Source organism: Epinephelus lanceolatus, chromosome 2, assembly GCF_041903045.1.
Source record: "Epinephelus lanceolatus isolate andai-2023 chromosome 2, ASM4190304v1, whole genome shotgun sequence".
Taxonomy (NCBI): Eukaryota; Metazoa; Chordata; class Actinopteri; order Perciformes; family Serranidae; genus Epinephelus; species Epinephelus lanceolatus.
This window is the reverse complement of record NC_135735.1, coordinates 38,018,875-38,037,005: the sequence shown is the minus strand read 5'-3', so window position 1 is coordinate 38,037,005 and position 18,131 is coordinate 38,018,875. Positions and strand designations below refer to the sequence as shown.

Below are 18,131 nucleotides of genomic sequence, written 5' to 3'. Positions count from 1 at the left end.
ATTTTTTTTTTGTCTTATTGCAAAAACGTTAGTCTTTGGTTTATTTGATGTTTGTTATAAACTACAGACATTTTAATACGAAATTATGTAAATTACATTGGTGTTGCGCGTCCCCGTGTTTTGCGACAGATTCTCTGCTTTCCGTCAGCATCGTCGCTTTACGGCAGCGACCAACCTTCCACATGGCTTCCAACTGGACCGACGCTTGAGTGTTGTTCGAGCTTCAGTCGCAAAGTCCGGGTGTTCAAGGGGAAAAATCACGTTACATGCGCAGTTCGCACTTTAATACGGACAGAAATGGGAAAAAGTAAAACCACTAAGTTTAAACGTCCTCAGTTTAACGCTGTTGGACTGCCGACAAATGCTGTGAAGGAAGTGGACGCCGACGAGGAAGAGTATGGTGATGATAGTTGTCCAGCTGCGGAGCTACTGGAGAAAGTATGAACACAATTCAAACCTGTTTAGCACTTAACTAATATTATATTTTTGCATTGTGACGAAGCATGTAAATATGTCAGTGAGACAGTTGGGGAGGAAATCTTTTATTGGTCTTTAACTCGAGTTTAGTTAGTCCACTCCTGTGGATGAACTTGACTGTGATTTCACCCTGAAGACTAATCTCTCTCTCTTATTTGCCTTTTGTTTGAAGGTGAAGAATTATTGCTGATAACATGACATTTTCAGTGTCAGTGAATTTGTGTATTGTCATAATGTCAGATTTTACACCCTCCCATTGCTTGTGCTGGAGAAATGCAGCTGTGGACAGTTTATGTCATGAGTACAAACACGTCAGTATATAAAGTTAGTGTCATGTTTTTTGTATATTTCCATAGTTGCAGAGTCCCAGTGCAGATGTGCGAGAGTTTGCATGTGCCAGCATCTCTCGGGTGGTGCAGCAGAGTCAGACCATCCCAGGGTTCCTTCAGAGGGATGCTGTGAGGCGGCTGGGGCCCATGCTGCTGGACAGCAGCCTGGCTGTCAGGGAGACCGCTGCTGGAGCTCTCAGGTGAGTCAGTAGTGCAGCAGTGTGGTGTAGACTGCACCAGTAAAACTAGGTCTGGCTGTTTGCGATACAGGACCCACAACAACTTGTGGCAGCTACATACAGCTCCTGTGAGGGACTCAAACACAAAGGAGAGGCAGATGACTCACCAGGTCGGTCTGAGAGACTTGAGGACAAACCAAATGATTTAGCAAGTGGGAAAGACTGAGTTTGTGATGCTGACGTTAGTGACGCACAATGTGTTATTGTCCGTAAAGGCAGGAACCCTTTGACACGTGGTCCATTTTACCCTGAGACAAGGGGGGTACACCCTAGACAGGTCAGGTTTTTGTATTCTCCACCATGTAAGTGTGTAGACCCCAGGAAGAATAACTACTGCAATGCAAACACTAATAGGGATCTTAATAAACAGGAAAAAAACAAAACATTCACACTTACGGGCAATGGAGAGTCACCAACTGACCTAACCTGCATGTTTTTGAACTGTGGGAGGAAGCTGGAGAACCCGGAGAAAGCCCATGCTGACACACCTTCTCCCAGACCTCAGCAGGGAGAAAAGGCCGTTATCTGGGTGGTTGGAATCTTAAATGTTTCTCCTGACCTTATTTTTGCATCCCTTGGTGTAAATATCCGTGAGGCGGGTAGAGCAGCATCTATTCTGTGTTGCTGATGGGTGCCCTTTGACCATTGTCAGTTACAGAATGGACACACACTCTGAGGAGTATTTTTTGGGGTGTCCATCAAAGTTGCACGGATACCAAAAACAGCAAGAAATGAAGTGAGGACACCTGAGGAGGAGCTGCTTTATAAGAAAACATAAACTGTAACAAGTTGTGTTTTGTGTCTTGCTGAAGCACACATGCTAGCACATTCCTCGTAGTCTCCTTCACATGCATCACTTCTTCGCATTTGCCTTGTCGTAGTATGAAAAGCACAGGTGTCAGTAAATAACATAAACAACATCCCTGTTGTATTCACCTGTAAGCCAGCAGTCACACTACCAGGACCCTGATAATGAAGCAGCTAAATAGAATTAATTCATCACTGATTTCATTATTTACACCTACTGTTATTGTTTACCTCCTATGTCAAAATGCCTTTGTGTAAAAGACCTATTGACAGATAAAGGAAGAATTTACGTTGTGCTTAATTAGAAGTCCTTGCTCTGTCCAGTCAGCCTCATCAGCTGTGAGAATTTGAGAAAGTGTTTGTCTGAACATTAGTAGTACTTTGGAGCAATGTTTTTTTATTAATACATTCCTGTTTTCTTTGTATCATGTACGAGCACGCATGTCACATGATAAACAAAATATGGATATACAATATGTTATGGTGAGAAACACTGAGTGTATACAACTATTGTTTTACGAGAGAACCCTGCAGGGCACCTTCTAATTTGAGTGCAAGCATCAGCTATGAAATTAGAATTTATGTCAGCGGGTTATCAGGCAGGAGCAGGTGGGATGGGATAGCTTTTGTTAAAACAAACTGTATTAAGGGCAATGCTGTAATGTAATTAAGAGTACAAATTTGAGGTACTTGTGCTTGAGTCTTTTAAGGAAAATTGTGTTCAAAATAGTACAATTCAGCCACCAAGGATTTTTTAAAATGGTTTAAATGTTATTTATTCACTTTCCAGCATTCTCCAGTTTGTCACTGACAGATATTACTGAATGTATTCATGTATTACGAGATAATGCTTCCAAAATTCATTTAGGAGTCAAATCATCAAATCCCTGACATCTATCCTGCTGAAGTGGATTTACTCACACATAGGACACTTTCTCTACACATTATAGCTTTGTTGTCTCCTTTGCTAGTAGCCTCAATGGTAGAGCGCCTACAACCCATTAACACTTGCTGTGGCTGAAAAATATAAAGGGTCTGGTAGGCTCTGAGTGTTGTGGCACGTTGCAGGCCGCTGCATCAGTTGTTGTAATGATGAGCTGGCTTTGTCTGCAGGTCTGTTTGTCTTACCTGTCTTAAATGCTCATCATAGGGTGGCAGTCTCAGTCCATAGGGACTTGGGTTGGGAACCGGAGGGTCGCCTGTTCAAGTCCCTGTCCGGACCAAAATATGGAGCATGGACTGGTAGCTGGAGAGGTGCCAGTTCACCTCCTGGGCACTGCCGAGGTGCCCCTGAGCAAGGCACCGAACCCCCCAACCGCTCGGAGCGCCTGTCATGGGCAGCCCACTCTGACATCTCTCCACTCAGTGCATGTATAGGTCCAGTTTGTGCATGTGTGTGTTCAGACCTGTGTGCAATTGACAAACAGTCTGAAATATTGAATTTCCCCTCGGTGATTGATAAAAGTATATAAAATAAAAAAAATGCTAATATTTATAGCCTTTTCGCCATCACGTTTGTGGGCATCTTGTGAAAAAAAAAAAGACAAATGGAGATGTTGGTTTTGCATTCATATTTTGCTGATGATTTGTCACATTTTGCCCCCTGATTGTTAGGAAACATTTCATTTAGTTAGTATGGAATGACAGATAAACTAGAAGTTGATTAAGTTGTTATTCTAACTGAATGGGCATATAATAAGAGGTTAACAGATGAGACCTTGTAACAAATGTATGGTAATATTCTGAATGTGATTATAAACATGTTAAACAAAAGTATTTTAGGGTTTATACCTCTGCAACCATCACTAAGGCCAAACTTTGATTTCATATTTATACAGCTTGAAAGAGATACATTCATACAGTGATACCAAACCATGTACATTTTTTAGTCTCACAGCATTAGTTTTTGGTTTACTTGTTGTTCGAGGTGATTGTTGATGTTGACATAAGCACCACATGCCACTATAGATGCCTTTTTTTTTTTTTTTTTTTTTTTTTTTAAAACTTTAAACCAAAACCTCATGGGGAAAGACATATTATTAAAGAGTACACTTACAAATTAAAGCCCAATAACAGTGGAAGAAAAGATAAACAAACCAGAGAAGGTTCAGATAAGATTCAGAACACATTATTTCAATAAATTAGACTTTAACATGGGGCATTTCTGTTTTTCCCCACCACTATGATCAAGATTACATTTCAGTGTGGTTTCCTACCATCAGTTTGGAGTCCAGTAGTATTTGTCATGTTACTTCTACAGGGGGCGCCATGCTACAATAGAAGGTCTGTCTGTCAGACGACCGAGGCTGCTGCTGGGTTTTCATGATTTGATGACTTGTGTTATTTCTGTCAGTAACTATTTATTTGGATAATCTGCCTGGAGATAGTTTATAAAGTATTTGTAGAACTATTAACTCAATCTGTGCTGCATAGGTTGAGAGAAGTTCAACTAAATTATTCTGAGAATATGTAGGTATGTTCATGAATTGTCACATATAGATAAAGATAGATAATCTGTTAAACATCTGCAGATAAAGCAAAACGGTTGAAATGTTGAATCTCAACTAATAAGCTGTTGAAATACTACAAATACTCTATTAATAACCTGTAGGCAGACTCTCCCAATTAAGTGTTACCTACTGTCTGATGATACATTAAATACAATCATACTGTTACTTTGTTTATTTATGTAAAATCTGACCACATTCACGTGTGACATTTGTTTCACCCCCAATTTACCATCCCCTACCCCCCAAAAAACAAACAAAAATCTGTCGTCATAGTGGTGATCACGTTTGCCATCAGTTATAAAACAACAACAGCAACAACAACAACAATACTCATCGTCATCACCATCGCCTTCTTCACAGTCAACACTTGTTTTTGTGTCTGAGTACAACCTTAACACTGTCCCAACCACTGTCCTCCAGTAAACTTTAAATGAGGTTCCCTGGACTGGATATCAAAATAAAGCAGTCGCTCTCAGGACTCCCTCGGGCTCTCCCTCTCTCACACACACACACACACACACACACACCCACCCACACTCACACACACACGCCCACACAAGTGCACACACAAACACAAACGGCATCTCGTACAGCGAATCTCCTCCGACTGAGCGATGAGTGTGTGTCTCTTCCTGACAGGAATCTGAGTGCATGTGGAGGTCAGGAGGTGTGTGAGGACATGGTGAAGCACGACGTCATGACTCCCCTGACAGCACTGCTTAGAGAGGTGAGACTCCGCCGCTGCTTTTAGCTCACCCCATCACTTCAGTTCCTCCTCATCAGCAGCTGTTACGGCATGCTTCCATATCCTCAGCAGTTAGGTTTCATTCCACTGCACAGACACTCACAATTAGTGACAGTCTCTACACCCACACTGTCGACCAGTGGGTGAGGTCAATAGGTGTCTTGAACCATAAACAGCACTTGGCTGAATTCATCTTGAATGTGATCACCTACTTTTTCAGACTGAGCTGTATTTTCTTTCTAGAGTTAACACTTGGTGACAGCAGAATTCAGACCCGTTGATGGTTCTTTGTCAGCGACAGCACAGTGTTGTTTTTCTTTTCAGAGCTGTGCTGGTTTTGAGGGCGCTGCTGTAACAATGAAAGACCAGAAGAATGCAGTGGAGGATGTTGCCAATGAGGCTGTGAACCTATTGTGGAATCTATGGTAAGAAAAGAGGCTGTGCAATCTGATGACAGCAAGGTTATAATAGTTTTGAATTAGTCTATTATTTTATTAAGTTTACTTTTAGTTTTCAGAGTGTGTTTTCTAGTTTAATAGGTTAGTTTGATTTATTTTCACAAAAGTTTGGTTTTTATTTTTTTTATATGTAGTTTTATAGTAGTTTTAGTTTGTTTGTAGATACATTCACAGTGCTGGACCGAGCAGATTCAGTGCCAAGAGGCGACCTCGGGCTGAAAAATGAAGCCAACACAGAAGTGCCAAAAACTGCAGTTCCTTGAATGGCCACTTGAGGCTGGCTCCAAAACAGAGTCAATCCCCATAGTCACCGATGTTAAAATGTCCAACTTTACTGCAGAAATAAACATGTTTACAGCCTGGTACAAAAACAGTGTTGGTCTCCTAGGCTAATTTCAACATTCGTGGCAACTGAACTTTTTATAACTTACTCATTTACATTTTCTGAAGGCCCAAAGTTACACATATGTAAAGGCGGGGCTGCTATGAGTCACAGGCTGTCTGCTGACAGTGTCCTCGACTTCTACGTCAGATCCACCCCTTGTTCCTCCACAGCTCGAACCTCTCATCCAAATATGGTTACTTTTGACTTAAAAAAAAACAAAAAAAAAAACAAGATGGAGAGGGCCAAAACGCCGAATTTGAGGCTTCAAAATGGTTGTCCACCGCGGTCCACAAGCCAGTGGGTGACGTCATTATTTATACAGTCTGTGTTCAGCGCCCTAGCCCTCTACCAAAAAATAAAATCGAATTATCTTTTATATTTATAACAAACAAGAACAAGAGCTAATACGAAATCAACACAAATACACAACCTTGCTAGCAAACAAAAACAATTAAGGCTGACCATTATATTTATTTTTTTTTATTTGGAAATAAACTCAAAGACTTAGAGTACAACTTGTCACCTGCAATTTCATCCCAATCCCAGCTGTTTAACATCAGACCTGAGCTGAATAACTTGGTTAATGGCATATATTTATCTGCTACAATATTTAAATAATGTCCTTGATATTTGATTTTACTAGACTAGACTGCATGACAATAACAATAGGGATTATTGTGAAACAAGTGCATCATAGCGGCATCTCCTGGAATGTCAAATCCGTTTAATGTCACTGGTTCAGTGTCTTAAGAGTTGACAGAAATTCATGCTGTCTCTTTTTTTTTTGGGAATGATACTACCTGGTTTGTAACCCTAGCTGACAGCACTGTGCTTTTAACCCTTTGTTTGTCAAGGAGTTTTTTTAGTGAGCAAGCATGCTGTTTTCTTTGATGCCCTACGACTCATTCCAGTTATATGTAGTTTTCTCCAGGGAACTGCTCCTCTGCTTTTGGCTTGTTAGCAGCATGTGAGGCTATCATAATTATATACTTCACCCCACTTAGATTCTCTAGATTCTCCTCTCAGTCCAGAAAATTGCACTCTTAGTTCATCTCAAAGTCGCAAGCCCACTTTTTGGTAGTCACTGCCATTATCTGTAATTTTTATCATTCAAAGATACTGCATGATGTTTTTGTGTGTGCATTTGTAACTGGTCTCACATCTGCCTGTTGTCCTTTCAGTGAGAACAGCAGCCAGTCGCTGTCTGTGTTCAACAAAGCGGGTCTCCTGGATTTGGTTGTCCAGTGTCTGGAGCGACACCCACACAACATGGAACTGGCCATATCTGCTGGTAGGTCGAATTGATACACTGATAATTTGTAGTCATAATTGATTTATAATAGTGTCTGTACATCCTAGCTGGCCAAGATATATTATTCATGGCAGGCCTAAGTATCAGGACAGGACATACAGAGTTCCATGTCACTGCTGGTACATGTCCTGGTGGCTGGTACATGCATTTAATGACATCTGACTTAAAATGTATTTGTAGAGATGCATGTAGAGGAAAGGAGTAAAGCAAGGGAGGCAGACGACCCATCAAAATGCTGTTGTGTTCTCCCTATCTGTGATCACCTATACTGTGCTTTAATGCAGCTGAATTCACAATATAGTTGATCTCAATTATATATATTTATGTTTCTGTTGTCAGACAGCTAAACAAGTTTAAAATTTGATCGCAGTTCATAGATTCATGTTGCCCAGCAGGCATTTCCAAGCTGCTGAGCTGCAGATAAAGTCATTTTTTTATGACCACGATATTGTCAGACAAAATGCATAGAAATACAGGTTAATGATAGCGGTTTTGCTCTGAGATCAGTTATATCATTTCTAAAATGAGTCATGACAGAGAGGGTTTATAGCAACAAAAAAATTTTATCTTCAAGTACAGCTTTAAAGCATCTTTTGCCGCATTTAAACAAGCTGCATACATGTATTTATGCCTATATAATGCAGAAAAATGTTGGAAAAAAAGACTGGTAGCTTAAAAAATCTTAAATCTGCCCCCTGACATTTGATGGATGAAATTAACAGATTTTTATTTCACTGCAGCAAGTTTCACTATAGATAAATGGAAGTGTACAAATAAATATAATTATAAACAGATAAATAAATGTGTGAATAAATGAATAAGTATATAAATCAATATATGAAAGAATAAATTAATCTACAAATATTAAAATGTACAAATATCTGAATGAATGAATAAAATCACAAATAAATTTAACGTTTATAGATTTAATGTCTCTTAGCGATTTATTTTTTATATAATTTATTAATTTATTTAAGCATTGTATTATATTGTTATACATTTTTAAGCATTAAATTGTATAGTAATTTATTTATTTAGGCATTTTGTTCTATGGTTAATTATGTATGTACATGTACAGTTCCAGACCTTAAAAACCCTCCATACTGATGAACAGAGGCTTTGCTTCTGAAATGTACATTGAAATTGCAGCAGAGCCAGAGCACAGCCGGATGCTGTTTACATTCAACATTAGAGTGGTATCTACCTTTTCTCCAAAGGGAATTCCCAAAATGTCAAAGTGTTAATTAAAGACCAAGTCCAGCCTACAATAACTACAGGCTCACCTAGACCTAAGGTTATTTTATGAAAACAGGATGCAGGTAGATTATAGACTAACGCCATGGCCCCATGTTGCATATGATATTGTCATTAGTATTGCTAGATGTGTGTATGTGTGACATGTCAAACGTTTTTGTCGTGATGACTGAATAAATGGAGCTTACACTCCCAGCTCTGTAACGTATGAGGCCGATAACAGAAATGACGTGAGACTTGTGAACTTGTCATTGACATGACACACATTAGGAGTGTACTATGATAGCTGTTACTGTGCAGACACTGTCTTTCCTCTTAATATTACTGTTTGTAACAAAGGCCTTCAGTGAAGTCTGGCCTCTAACTAACTGGGTTTCTCTAGTCTAGTGTGAGAAAAAGGTCTCTAAATCTCTCCTCTTTGTGTTGGACCAGCTCACTGTTTGCACACTGTGACTGAGGATAACCCAGAGCTGCTATGTAGCATGAATGCTGCCGTGCTTGGAGTCGTGGAGAACGTGCTGCTGACATCTCAGCCAGACATGGCACACACTCTCCTCAGGACAATGGCTGCAGGTACGATTTGACACTGTCTTCTGATTTTTTTTTTAATAAATTGTTCAAAACTGTCACTCTTAACCATTACATAAGTGAAAAAAATGACACTAAAAGGTCCTTTGTGGACAGAAGTTACTTCAACATTTAAGGAATAAATACTGTAATGTTTTTAATATTTCCTTCTGAGCTGTGACTCTGCCTGCTATGTCACTCAGGGACACTTTGGAACTTGAAGGGCAGTGTACCTGCTGCCCGTCAGGCCCAGACCATCAACGCTGTGGTGGCCACCTTGTCGCGGTGCCTGGATCTCGATGCAGGTACGCTGATACCTGAGCTCAGACAAGCGGAAGAGGCTCGCCACAGAAACGCGCCATCTGCAGCTGACATAGAAGACCAGGCTTCAGGAGGGCTCGCTGTGGAGGAGATAGAGAACGAGGAGGAGGAGGAGGAAGGCCCCAAACACAAGAGGAATGGAAAAGCTGCGAGGGTTGATAACGACTTCTCTGACCTTTTGCCTGTAAGTGGTGTTGCTCATACAGTTCTCTATAGGTTGCTGTTGCTGTTAATGCGTACAGCTAGTTGTGAGACCCTCCGGCCATATAAGTTGACCTTTATACACAGTAAATCGCACTCGTCAGGGAGATTATGAACCCTGTGTCACTGCCAGCAGCATACTTCCTTTCTTGGTAGAGCAAGACTGATCAATTGGCCAGGCTGGTATTAACTTTTTGCACATGCAGTACATATGTTGGCAGATAAATAACAAGAAATTGCAGTGCAGAAGTGCCAAAGATATGTGAAGACTTATAGAAACAGTGTCTCCATTAGAGCGTTGCTGCCCACCAGAGAACACTGGCAAGTTTATTTTTCAAATGTAAAATGTCCCACATGGTCCCAAATCTTCAAAAACACAAAGTTACTAGCCTGAGTGTCAGACTGAAGCTCCCAGAACCTTCAGTCTGACATTGCCTCCATTGAAGGCGATTTACGAGGGGGAGGGAATTTGATTTTTTTCCCTAACCAATCAGTAGAGATCAACGACTCACCCATAATCTGACGTCATTAGTATCCATGCCTCAGGGGTGCCGAAAACAAGCGAGCATTGCCCGTTTAAAATGTCTCTGTCGTTGTGCACACCCAGCTGCATCGCCGTTAAATCCAGTTTAGCAACTTCCTTAATTTGGTCCTCCATTAACGCGAGTAGTGGCGAAATAACTCAATAGCATCGTTAATGTGGTCTGTAGGATCTGTAGCGGTCGCCATTGTTGCTATCCTTACCAATTACCCACCAGCGTACAGCTTGACATCAGCGTGGCACTGATTGGCTAATCGCTAGACCCCCGGCGTTCATTGGTCCGTCCATTGTTTGGACGAGATAAATCACAAATTCATTGAAGTATGCCAGACCAGAGATGCAAGCCTACAGTTGAGTGGGCGGGGTCTATGGTCTGGAACCAGGCTACAAAGTTACGGTCGTAAAAAATGTGTTTATGTAATATGTATGTGTAAACATGATTTGTCCCATATATCATAAGCGGCTTTTTTAAAAACTCTCAAAACAACTACATCAGTACACACAGTGGTACACAACAGGGTTTTTCCAACTAATCACTCAGTAGGTTACATCCCTTTGTATATACTTGTTATATATTTTTTTCAATTTTTTTGTATATTGATCAGGTCGCAGTCTTAAGAAAAGGTGATTTTCTCCACACAGTGAATTTCGTTAATTGCAATCCAGTCGTCCTTTGAAGGAGGGCTTGTCTGTAGCCTCCTCCGTGTGATGGCTTTCTAGCTAGCGGCCTAAAGTACTTTGAAGATATTTGTCCTGGGTCATGAGATTGTCCAGGGTTTTGCCCAAGTACAATATGACAAAAGAACTTCTATTCCAAAGATGTTTCTTATTTCTGTGGCAAGCTCTTGCTAATGTAGAGAATTAGTGGGCATCCCCAAAAAATAATTAAAATGGTCTGTACCACACAGCCACCCATGAGACCCCTGTTGTATAAATTTCAGTTTTGGAGTCACAAAATATCATATGATGATTTTCCAGCAGAAAAACATACTCATTAACAGCAAGTACTGTTCATAAGTGACTATATGTGTTAAGGCTTTCTCAATTATGTTTTAAAGACAATGAATAACAAAACATTCATGCATAAACTATTGGTTGAACCAGTTCTAACTAGTTGTCAGCACCATTCTGAAGATTGTTTCTTTGAAGTTGTAAACGTAGAGTCCAGATCTTTTTAAGAACAAAATTTGGACACTTTTAAAATCAAAATGATATGCCATGTGTCCCCAGTTAACATGCAGCAGCTATCTAAATTGTCATGAATAACATCTTTGAAAAAAATGGATTGCCAAGGCTCTCGTAGATGAATAGTTAACCCTCATTTATTAATGCTGTAACGCGCACAGCAGTCTGTATTTATGGCACCCAAGCATGTCAGTTTTGTATTTCGGAGGAGCATATTAATGCCAGGTGAAAAGGTGGTGTACGAGTCATCCTGGAGTGCGAGCCAGACTGACAGAGCAGACATACTGTCAGATTCGGGGGGGGGGGGGGATTAGGGACACTCAGCAAGGTTCAGCTGGCGACCGGCTTCTGGCTTCCACCATGCTGACAGTTCCCAGACCTGACCTCGGCGAGTCAGAGCTGTCCCTCTCGTCTCAGTCACTACCGGAGCGGGGTGACATTAATTGTGACGCTCAAAAATTCCCTGTAATATTGTAGGTTATGCAACTGGGTTATCCTGATCTGAGCTTTTATTCTCCTAGTTCAGCAGTGCGAACATACACTTATGAAGGCATTGCTATGTCACAACACAGATAAACAAACCCACACACACACAGACACAGTGTGTATGTGTGTGTACTGACTGAATAGATGAGTTCTAGTTAAGCCTCACTTCCCCTTCAAAAGTGACATCCTTGAAGCAGGATTCACTTGCAGAAAGCGTACAGGGACATGTTTGAGTACATCTGTAGAAATACATCTCTTCGTGGCAGCCAGCTGAACTTAGTCTGGGTGATAACAGTGCTAACAGTCATCGTTTTGGTAGGATGTTGACTCACATGGCTGCTTGTTTTTGACCAGAGGGACAAGGAGGAGCTGAGGGAGGCAACGGCCTTGCTGACAGCCCAGCAAACGTCCTTAGAGATCATCGTCAACATGTGCTGCTCTGACGGTGAGTGTTGCGGGCATGGACAGCAGTGCTGACCCCAGGCATTTTTCATCAACATTATTTCCTGTGACACCGCCACCAAGTATGTGTTTGCGTTAGGCTATTAGAACAACAAATACATTAGAGTAGAGTTCAGTGGGTGCCCACAAATGCCTTTTATTATTGTTAGTGTTTGGCTCATCTTTGCTTCTCTGATCAATTCTATGTGTGTGAAGACCCTTCTGATGACGAGTGGGAAGAGGAGTCCAGCAGCGATGAAAGCGACATGGGTCCGGACGGCCTCTGTGATGGAGTGTCCAATCTTATGTCTCCACTGTGTTTGTCAGCTGAAGTTCACGGGGCCTTGATGAACCACAGCATCCCAGAAAAGGCAAATACCTGTCTGTCTTATCAATATAATGCACAGCAGTCCATAGCTAAAAGAAAGGAGGAGTTCATCACAGTGTGGGAATGTTTAGGCAAGCATGTGAATTTAATTAAACTGTCAGTTTAGTATACTTTACTCTAATTACGTACCTAAAATTTGGTTCTGATTATGCAGTGAACCCCACCCATCTTCCACCTGAGGCCGAACAGATCAAAATACTTACCTGTGCAGTTTATAGGAGATCTTTTTATGAAACCTTACTTAATGGCATACAGATGATTGTAGTAATACTTTTTTCAATCTTGTTTCAAGGTCCTCAAAAAGACAGAGTTCCCCAGAGGGGAAGCCATGGATGCATGCCATCAGACTGCCTCCTGGAGGGGCCTGAAAAAAAAGTAATCTTCTCACTTCTCATCCTTTAATTTAACTGTCAGATCAACATTTGTTGAAGGTTACTCTGTCAGATAACTCATGCATCTTCATTCAGGTGAAGTTTATTGGGATTGTCAGTGATATCTTTGGGAGAAATTGGTTTATCTCTTTCACAGTCTTGAGTGAAAAGATCTCTATGACAAAAGCCACCTTTTCTCCTTTCCTTTAGGATGCAGCGCGTGCAGTCCCGGGCGCTGACGTGCCTTCATAGCATCCTCTCCACCATGGACGTGGAGTCTCTGGGAGGACCAGCGGCCTTGCAGGGAGCAGCCCAGCACCTGTCCACGCTGGTTTTTGGTGCAGCAGGTCTCGCACTTATGTCATATTGTAACACAGCACGCAAGTCACATGGATACAGGCAAAAATACTAACTCCATAAACTTTGATTCCAGATTTTGAAACAAAATTGTGGTTAAAAGTGAAAACCACAATCTAATCATAGCAGGCAAATGAATATGTATTCCTAAAATGATCAGTTGCATCAGAATATATGTTGCAATATTAAAACATGTAATACATCTGTTCACATTTTACTTTGTCGTGTTTCAGAGATCCCCAAAGATGAGGAGTTCCTCGAGGCCGTCATCAGCGCCATGCGGTCTCTATTACAGATGATTGCCTCCAAAAATATCTCTCAGGTACAGATACACCTCAGCTTCAGCCTCTCCTTTGGTGTAGATATTAGCATAATTGGCTATTCCTAAAGGTTTACTCCAGCAGTTAGTACTGCACTCCTGTAAAGTTGCAAGTCTCATAAGAGACAGAATAAATAAAATGAGTGGTCAAAATCCATGTAGCAGATTTAAGTCCCCCAGAAATGGTCTAGTTTATAAAATGCTGTGTCCATAATGTAACCCAAAAGCATCTTCAGTTATTCTGCGAGGTCGGGCTGCACAGTATATTGGTTTTATCATCATTGTACTTATAACATGATATGTTATGAGTAGCTTCTTCGGGGAATAGCTCAGTGTGTCATTGAGTGTGTGTGAAATTTGCCGGTGAATGTGCTCGGAGCAGACAGCTGTTGGCAATCGGAGTAAATAAGAAAGTAGTGGTAAATATACAGTGTAGGTTTCAGTTGGTCCATGAATAAACAGTGTAGACCAAAGTTAAATAAAGTTAAATAGTCAATACAAACACAGGTGCTGTGCAAGTCTGAGTCAACAGAGTAAACATTAATATCTTTATCAATCACAATAGTTTATTTATCGTAAGTTATATCATTATCGCGATATTCAATAATGTTATCGCACATCACATATGTGCAGTCTTACCGCCTGGTTAAAGACCACAGCTTTCAGACACAGGAGCTCAGTTCATGATGCAGTATTTATGTTAAAGATTTGAAGTCTCCAGAACCAAGCTGAGGTGACCCTGATGACATCACAAGGGTTAACTTCTTCTTATACTTTGGAAAGCACTCATTATGCGACTTTTATTTTTTTATTACAGGCTGTGGAGTACTCTCCATGACAAGCAAACTGGACTTCTGTAAAATTAGCGGACGGCACCTTTAACCTATTTCCATGTTTGTTAACAGTGTTGACTGAATAAATATACAGTGCTGAATAAATACAGAGGCAACACAGACGCTAGACTTTGTATTCCTGTCAAACGTAAAAAAAAAATCCACTGCCAGTTCACACTAAACACTGTCGACCATGTTTATTCCAGATAGCTCAATATCTGTGCGGTTGGTTTTTGTTTTTGTTAGTGTATGACCCCCCAGCAGCTGATGAGCCTGAGCGAAGCAGCCACCCGCTGTGATGTTGTCAGTGTGAGGGTCAACGCCGTCGCCATTCTGGGCATCACTGGCAGCACATTAGCGAAAGAGAAGGGCACTGCTGAAACCCTTCAGGTATGATCTTTCTCTCTTGTCTTTTCCTGGAACATTTGTTCTTCCTCTAAGAAACTCTGCCTCCACAGATGATTGGAAACGCCTTGCTTCAAGTTGCTACGAGAGATGCCAACTTGGTTGTGAACGGAGAAGCCCTGGACGCCTTGTTTGATGTTTTTGCGGATGGAGACGAAGCGGAGACGGCTGCCAAAAACATCCAGTTACTACCTGCACTGAAGGCACTTCAACCTGTCTTTAAGGCCAAGGTATCAGAGATGTATTTCATTTTACTGAGCACAGTTCTTGCTTTACACGATTGTTTCTCCCTCTTGTATTGTTTTCAATGGCTTTATGGGTTTTACTGAACCATAATACTTTAAGGGACAGCAGGTGTATTTCAGTAGAAAGAAAATAGTTCCTACATGAAACTGCTCACAACAAGGTCTGTGGATTATCTTGAATAATACGGTCACGATTTCTGGAAAGAGACATTGCTGTCTATGTTTTTCAAATGTTTTTTGACACTTGAGCACCACAAGCCGAGTGCCAATTAGTTCACTCAGCAACTGACCCCAAAGCAATCTAGATTGATAAATAACACTACAGGTAAAATGAAAAATATTCATATTTGTTGATTTTGAGGTGAATTGCCTCTTTAAGTGCATGTGTCCCCTTGTTTTTAAAAAGATAAACAAGGCACATTCTTCCTTATCTTTCCTATAAGGTGTGGCACATTTTAATAACAATACTTGTTTGTCTTTCTACTAGATTCGTAAAGAAGGAAGGGGCAAGTACAGCGCCCAGGAGCTGTGTGTGCTAGACAACATCAAAGTCAACCTGAGAAGATTCATTGGTTATCTGGAGAAGGTGGTGAAAAAATAAGGACCTAATTGGTTTGAGCAGATATGCTAGCAGGAGCTTTGAACGAATGGTGGTTGTGAAACCATCAGGTATTTATTATGTTGGTAGTAAACCATTTGTTTTTGCTTGATTTCAGTGTTAATATTCTCTAAATGATGATTTATTATTTTACTTGGTGATGTGAAAGTTTATTTGTTGTGAAGAAAGATGGGATGGAATGTGATATTACTTAGTAGTTATAGTTACTGCAAGTTGCAGTAGAGAGAAGTTTTTATTTTTGCTCCCTCGGTTGATATGTGTCATTCCACCCAAAAAGGTTGTCAGGCTTGAATTTGTATAATTTCATGTCCCCCAGTAACATATGTGAGAGATCATGTGTTGAGAGCTGACACCAGGCCTGTAATTTTGTCCCATGTTTCAAAGGGCCAAACATTGGTGTTTGCAGTTTTGCTACAGGTGACGGGAGGCAGAGCCATTGTACATCACAGGCCCTTTTACGGAGGGATTGTAGCATCAGCTACTTATTGAAATAGAGAAGATTTTGTGTTTTGGATATAGTGCAGTAGAATTATAATTTTGCTGATGAAGACATTGGCTCACTTAAAGAGAATAAAAATAAAAATTATTCTGTCATTTTAGTAAGTTACTAAGCTGAGAGGGTTTGGCACATTCACTGCCAAGGTTGTGATGCCATTAAAGTCAATTAAGACAGATGCATCAGCCTTAAGAAACACACATATTCTCTACCTCTGCCTCTCTGTACTCCCTCCCATCTCACAGCATTATGCACTCTCTAGCAGGCACCACTCTGCTGCACGGAGTGGTGACATTTGCAGAAGTATTTTTGTGAACTTTTAAATGGCAGCCAACTGAAAGCATTTTGTCAGTAACACTATCAAGTAATTGCCCAAATGGAAAATAGATTGGGTGTCATGAACACCAATAATTTGTAATGAACAATCAGTATCCAGAATTGTTGCTTAAACTGACAACACCATTGTACAACTGCACAGGTTTGAAATATGTAAAAACAGGATAGTGCCATCTATTTTACACCTGATCCATACTTAATCATGCCTTGAGTAACTGACAAAGTCAGCTTATCAACTTTAGATAATGCAGTGAATGGTAAGATTGAATGGTGACTTGCACCACCGAATGCCATTTACCTAAATTTCAAAATGAATAGTTCTTACATTGTAAGAATCAGGCACAGCTTCACTGGGTTCTCAATTTTTTTTTTCAGTGAAATGTTAAATTACAAAAACAAAAAAAACTATTCAAAGATAAATTAGAGGGAGACTGTGTCATTGGGCTGTGAATGAATACTGTATACTTTTTTTTAAATAAATCCTGATTTCATAAGCGTTTCCTTAAGTGTTGTTGTTTTTTTTTTTGCATCATTTAAACAATTTCTGGACAAGTATGTCCAGGATTTGTAATTTCTTACTTGATGTTGTCTTAGTCCATCAAAAGGTAAATTAAGTATGACAGCTACTGAACAGTACTTAAGTTTGATGCTGGATATCGCTATTGCTACTCATAAGTAATTCTTTGAGTGTTTTTTTTTTCCTTTTCAAATTTGTCAAGACAAACAAATGCAAAGCTATATACAGAATAAGAAGCAAAACAAAAGCTACTTTTGAGCCCCACTGTACTGTCTGTTAGCACATGATACATTACAAAGAAAAAAACATCACATTGGTATATATTTGGAATTATTGCTTAAGTGATTAGATGTTCAATCAACAAGTAGATTGACAGAAAAAAAAAAGCTTAGATAACTGATTCAAGGAAATATGCTCACATAATTTACTGATTACGGTCTGTCAAATGTGATTGTCACTCTAAACTTAATATCTTTAGGTTTTAGACTGTCGCTGGACAGAACAACAATACCCAATACCCCCTAAGATGTGACGACGAGTTGATGAACAAAATGAACTAATAATATTAATTATGTATTGCCTCCTGTTGCATGCAAGCATTTTAAAGGGACAGTTCAGTTTTATTGAAGTCGGGCTGCATGGGGTCCAGAGACAGTATATTACATAGGCACGCCCTGAGTTTGGAGAAGCAGGCTGGAGTGCGACATAGAAGCTAGGCAATGTACTGCTGCAGATGGTGGTCAGCAACAAAATGTATTTTAGTCACCTAAGAAAGTCCCACTTAAAACTATCAGTTTAAGTGTATGTTATATTGAGTGTATTTTCACCACTTCACCTTGCTATCAGACAGTGTGTGCAGCCATGTTAAATCCCAGTTTTTCATAAAGGAGTCTGGCTCTGAAGAGAATGATGTGACAAATTCATTTTCCTGTTGGAAATCACTGTTTAATAGCAAAGTGAAGTAGTGAAAATACTCTCAATACAGTT

General features: G+C 40.3%; 1 protein-coding gene across 1 annotated transcript; it reads left to right on the top strand.

Annotated features, from left to right (window-relative positions):
* Window positions 1-144: 144 nt before the first annotated feature.
* Window positions 145-17,133, top strand: heatr3 (HEAT repeat containing 3). The gene is made up of 15 exons (XM_033632497.2): window positions 145-438; window positions 834-1,006; window positions 5,002-5,089; window positions 5,432-5,532; window positions 7,132-7,241; window positions 8,949-9,089; window positions 9,287-9,588; window positions 12,172-12,262; window positions 12,475-12,629; window positions 12,939-13,021; window positions 13,228-13,364; window positions 13,608-13,696; window positions 14,773-14,916; window positions 14,985-15,161; window positions 15,664-17,133. The coding sequence occupies exons 1-15, from the start codon at window positions 298-300 to the stop codon at window positions 15,775-15,777; spliced, it is 2,046 nt and encodes a 681-aa protein (XP_033488388.2). The 5' UTR covers window positions 145-297; the 3' UTR covers window positions 15,778-17,133.
* The last annotated feature ends 998 nt before the right edge of the window (window positions 17,134-18,131 follow it).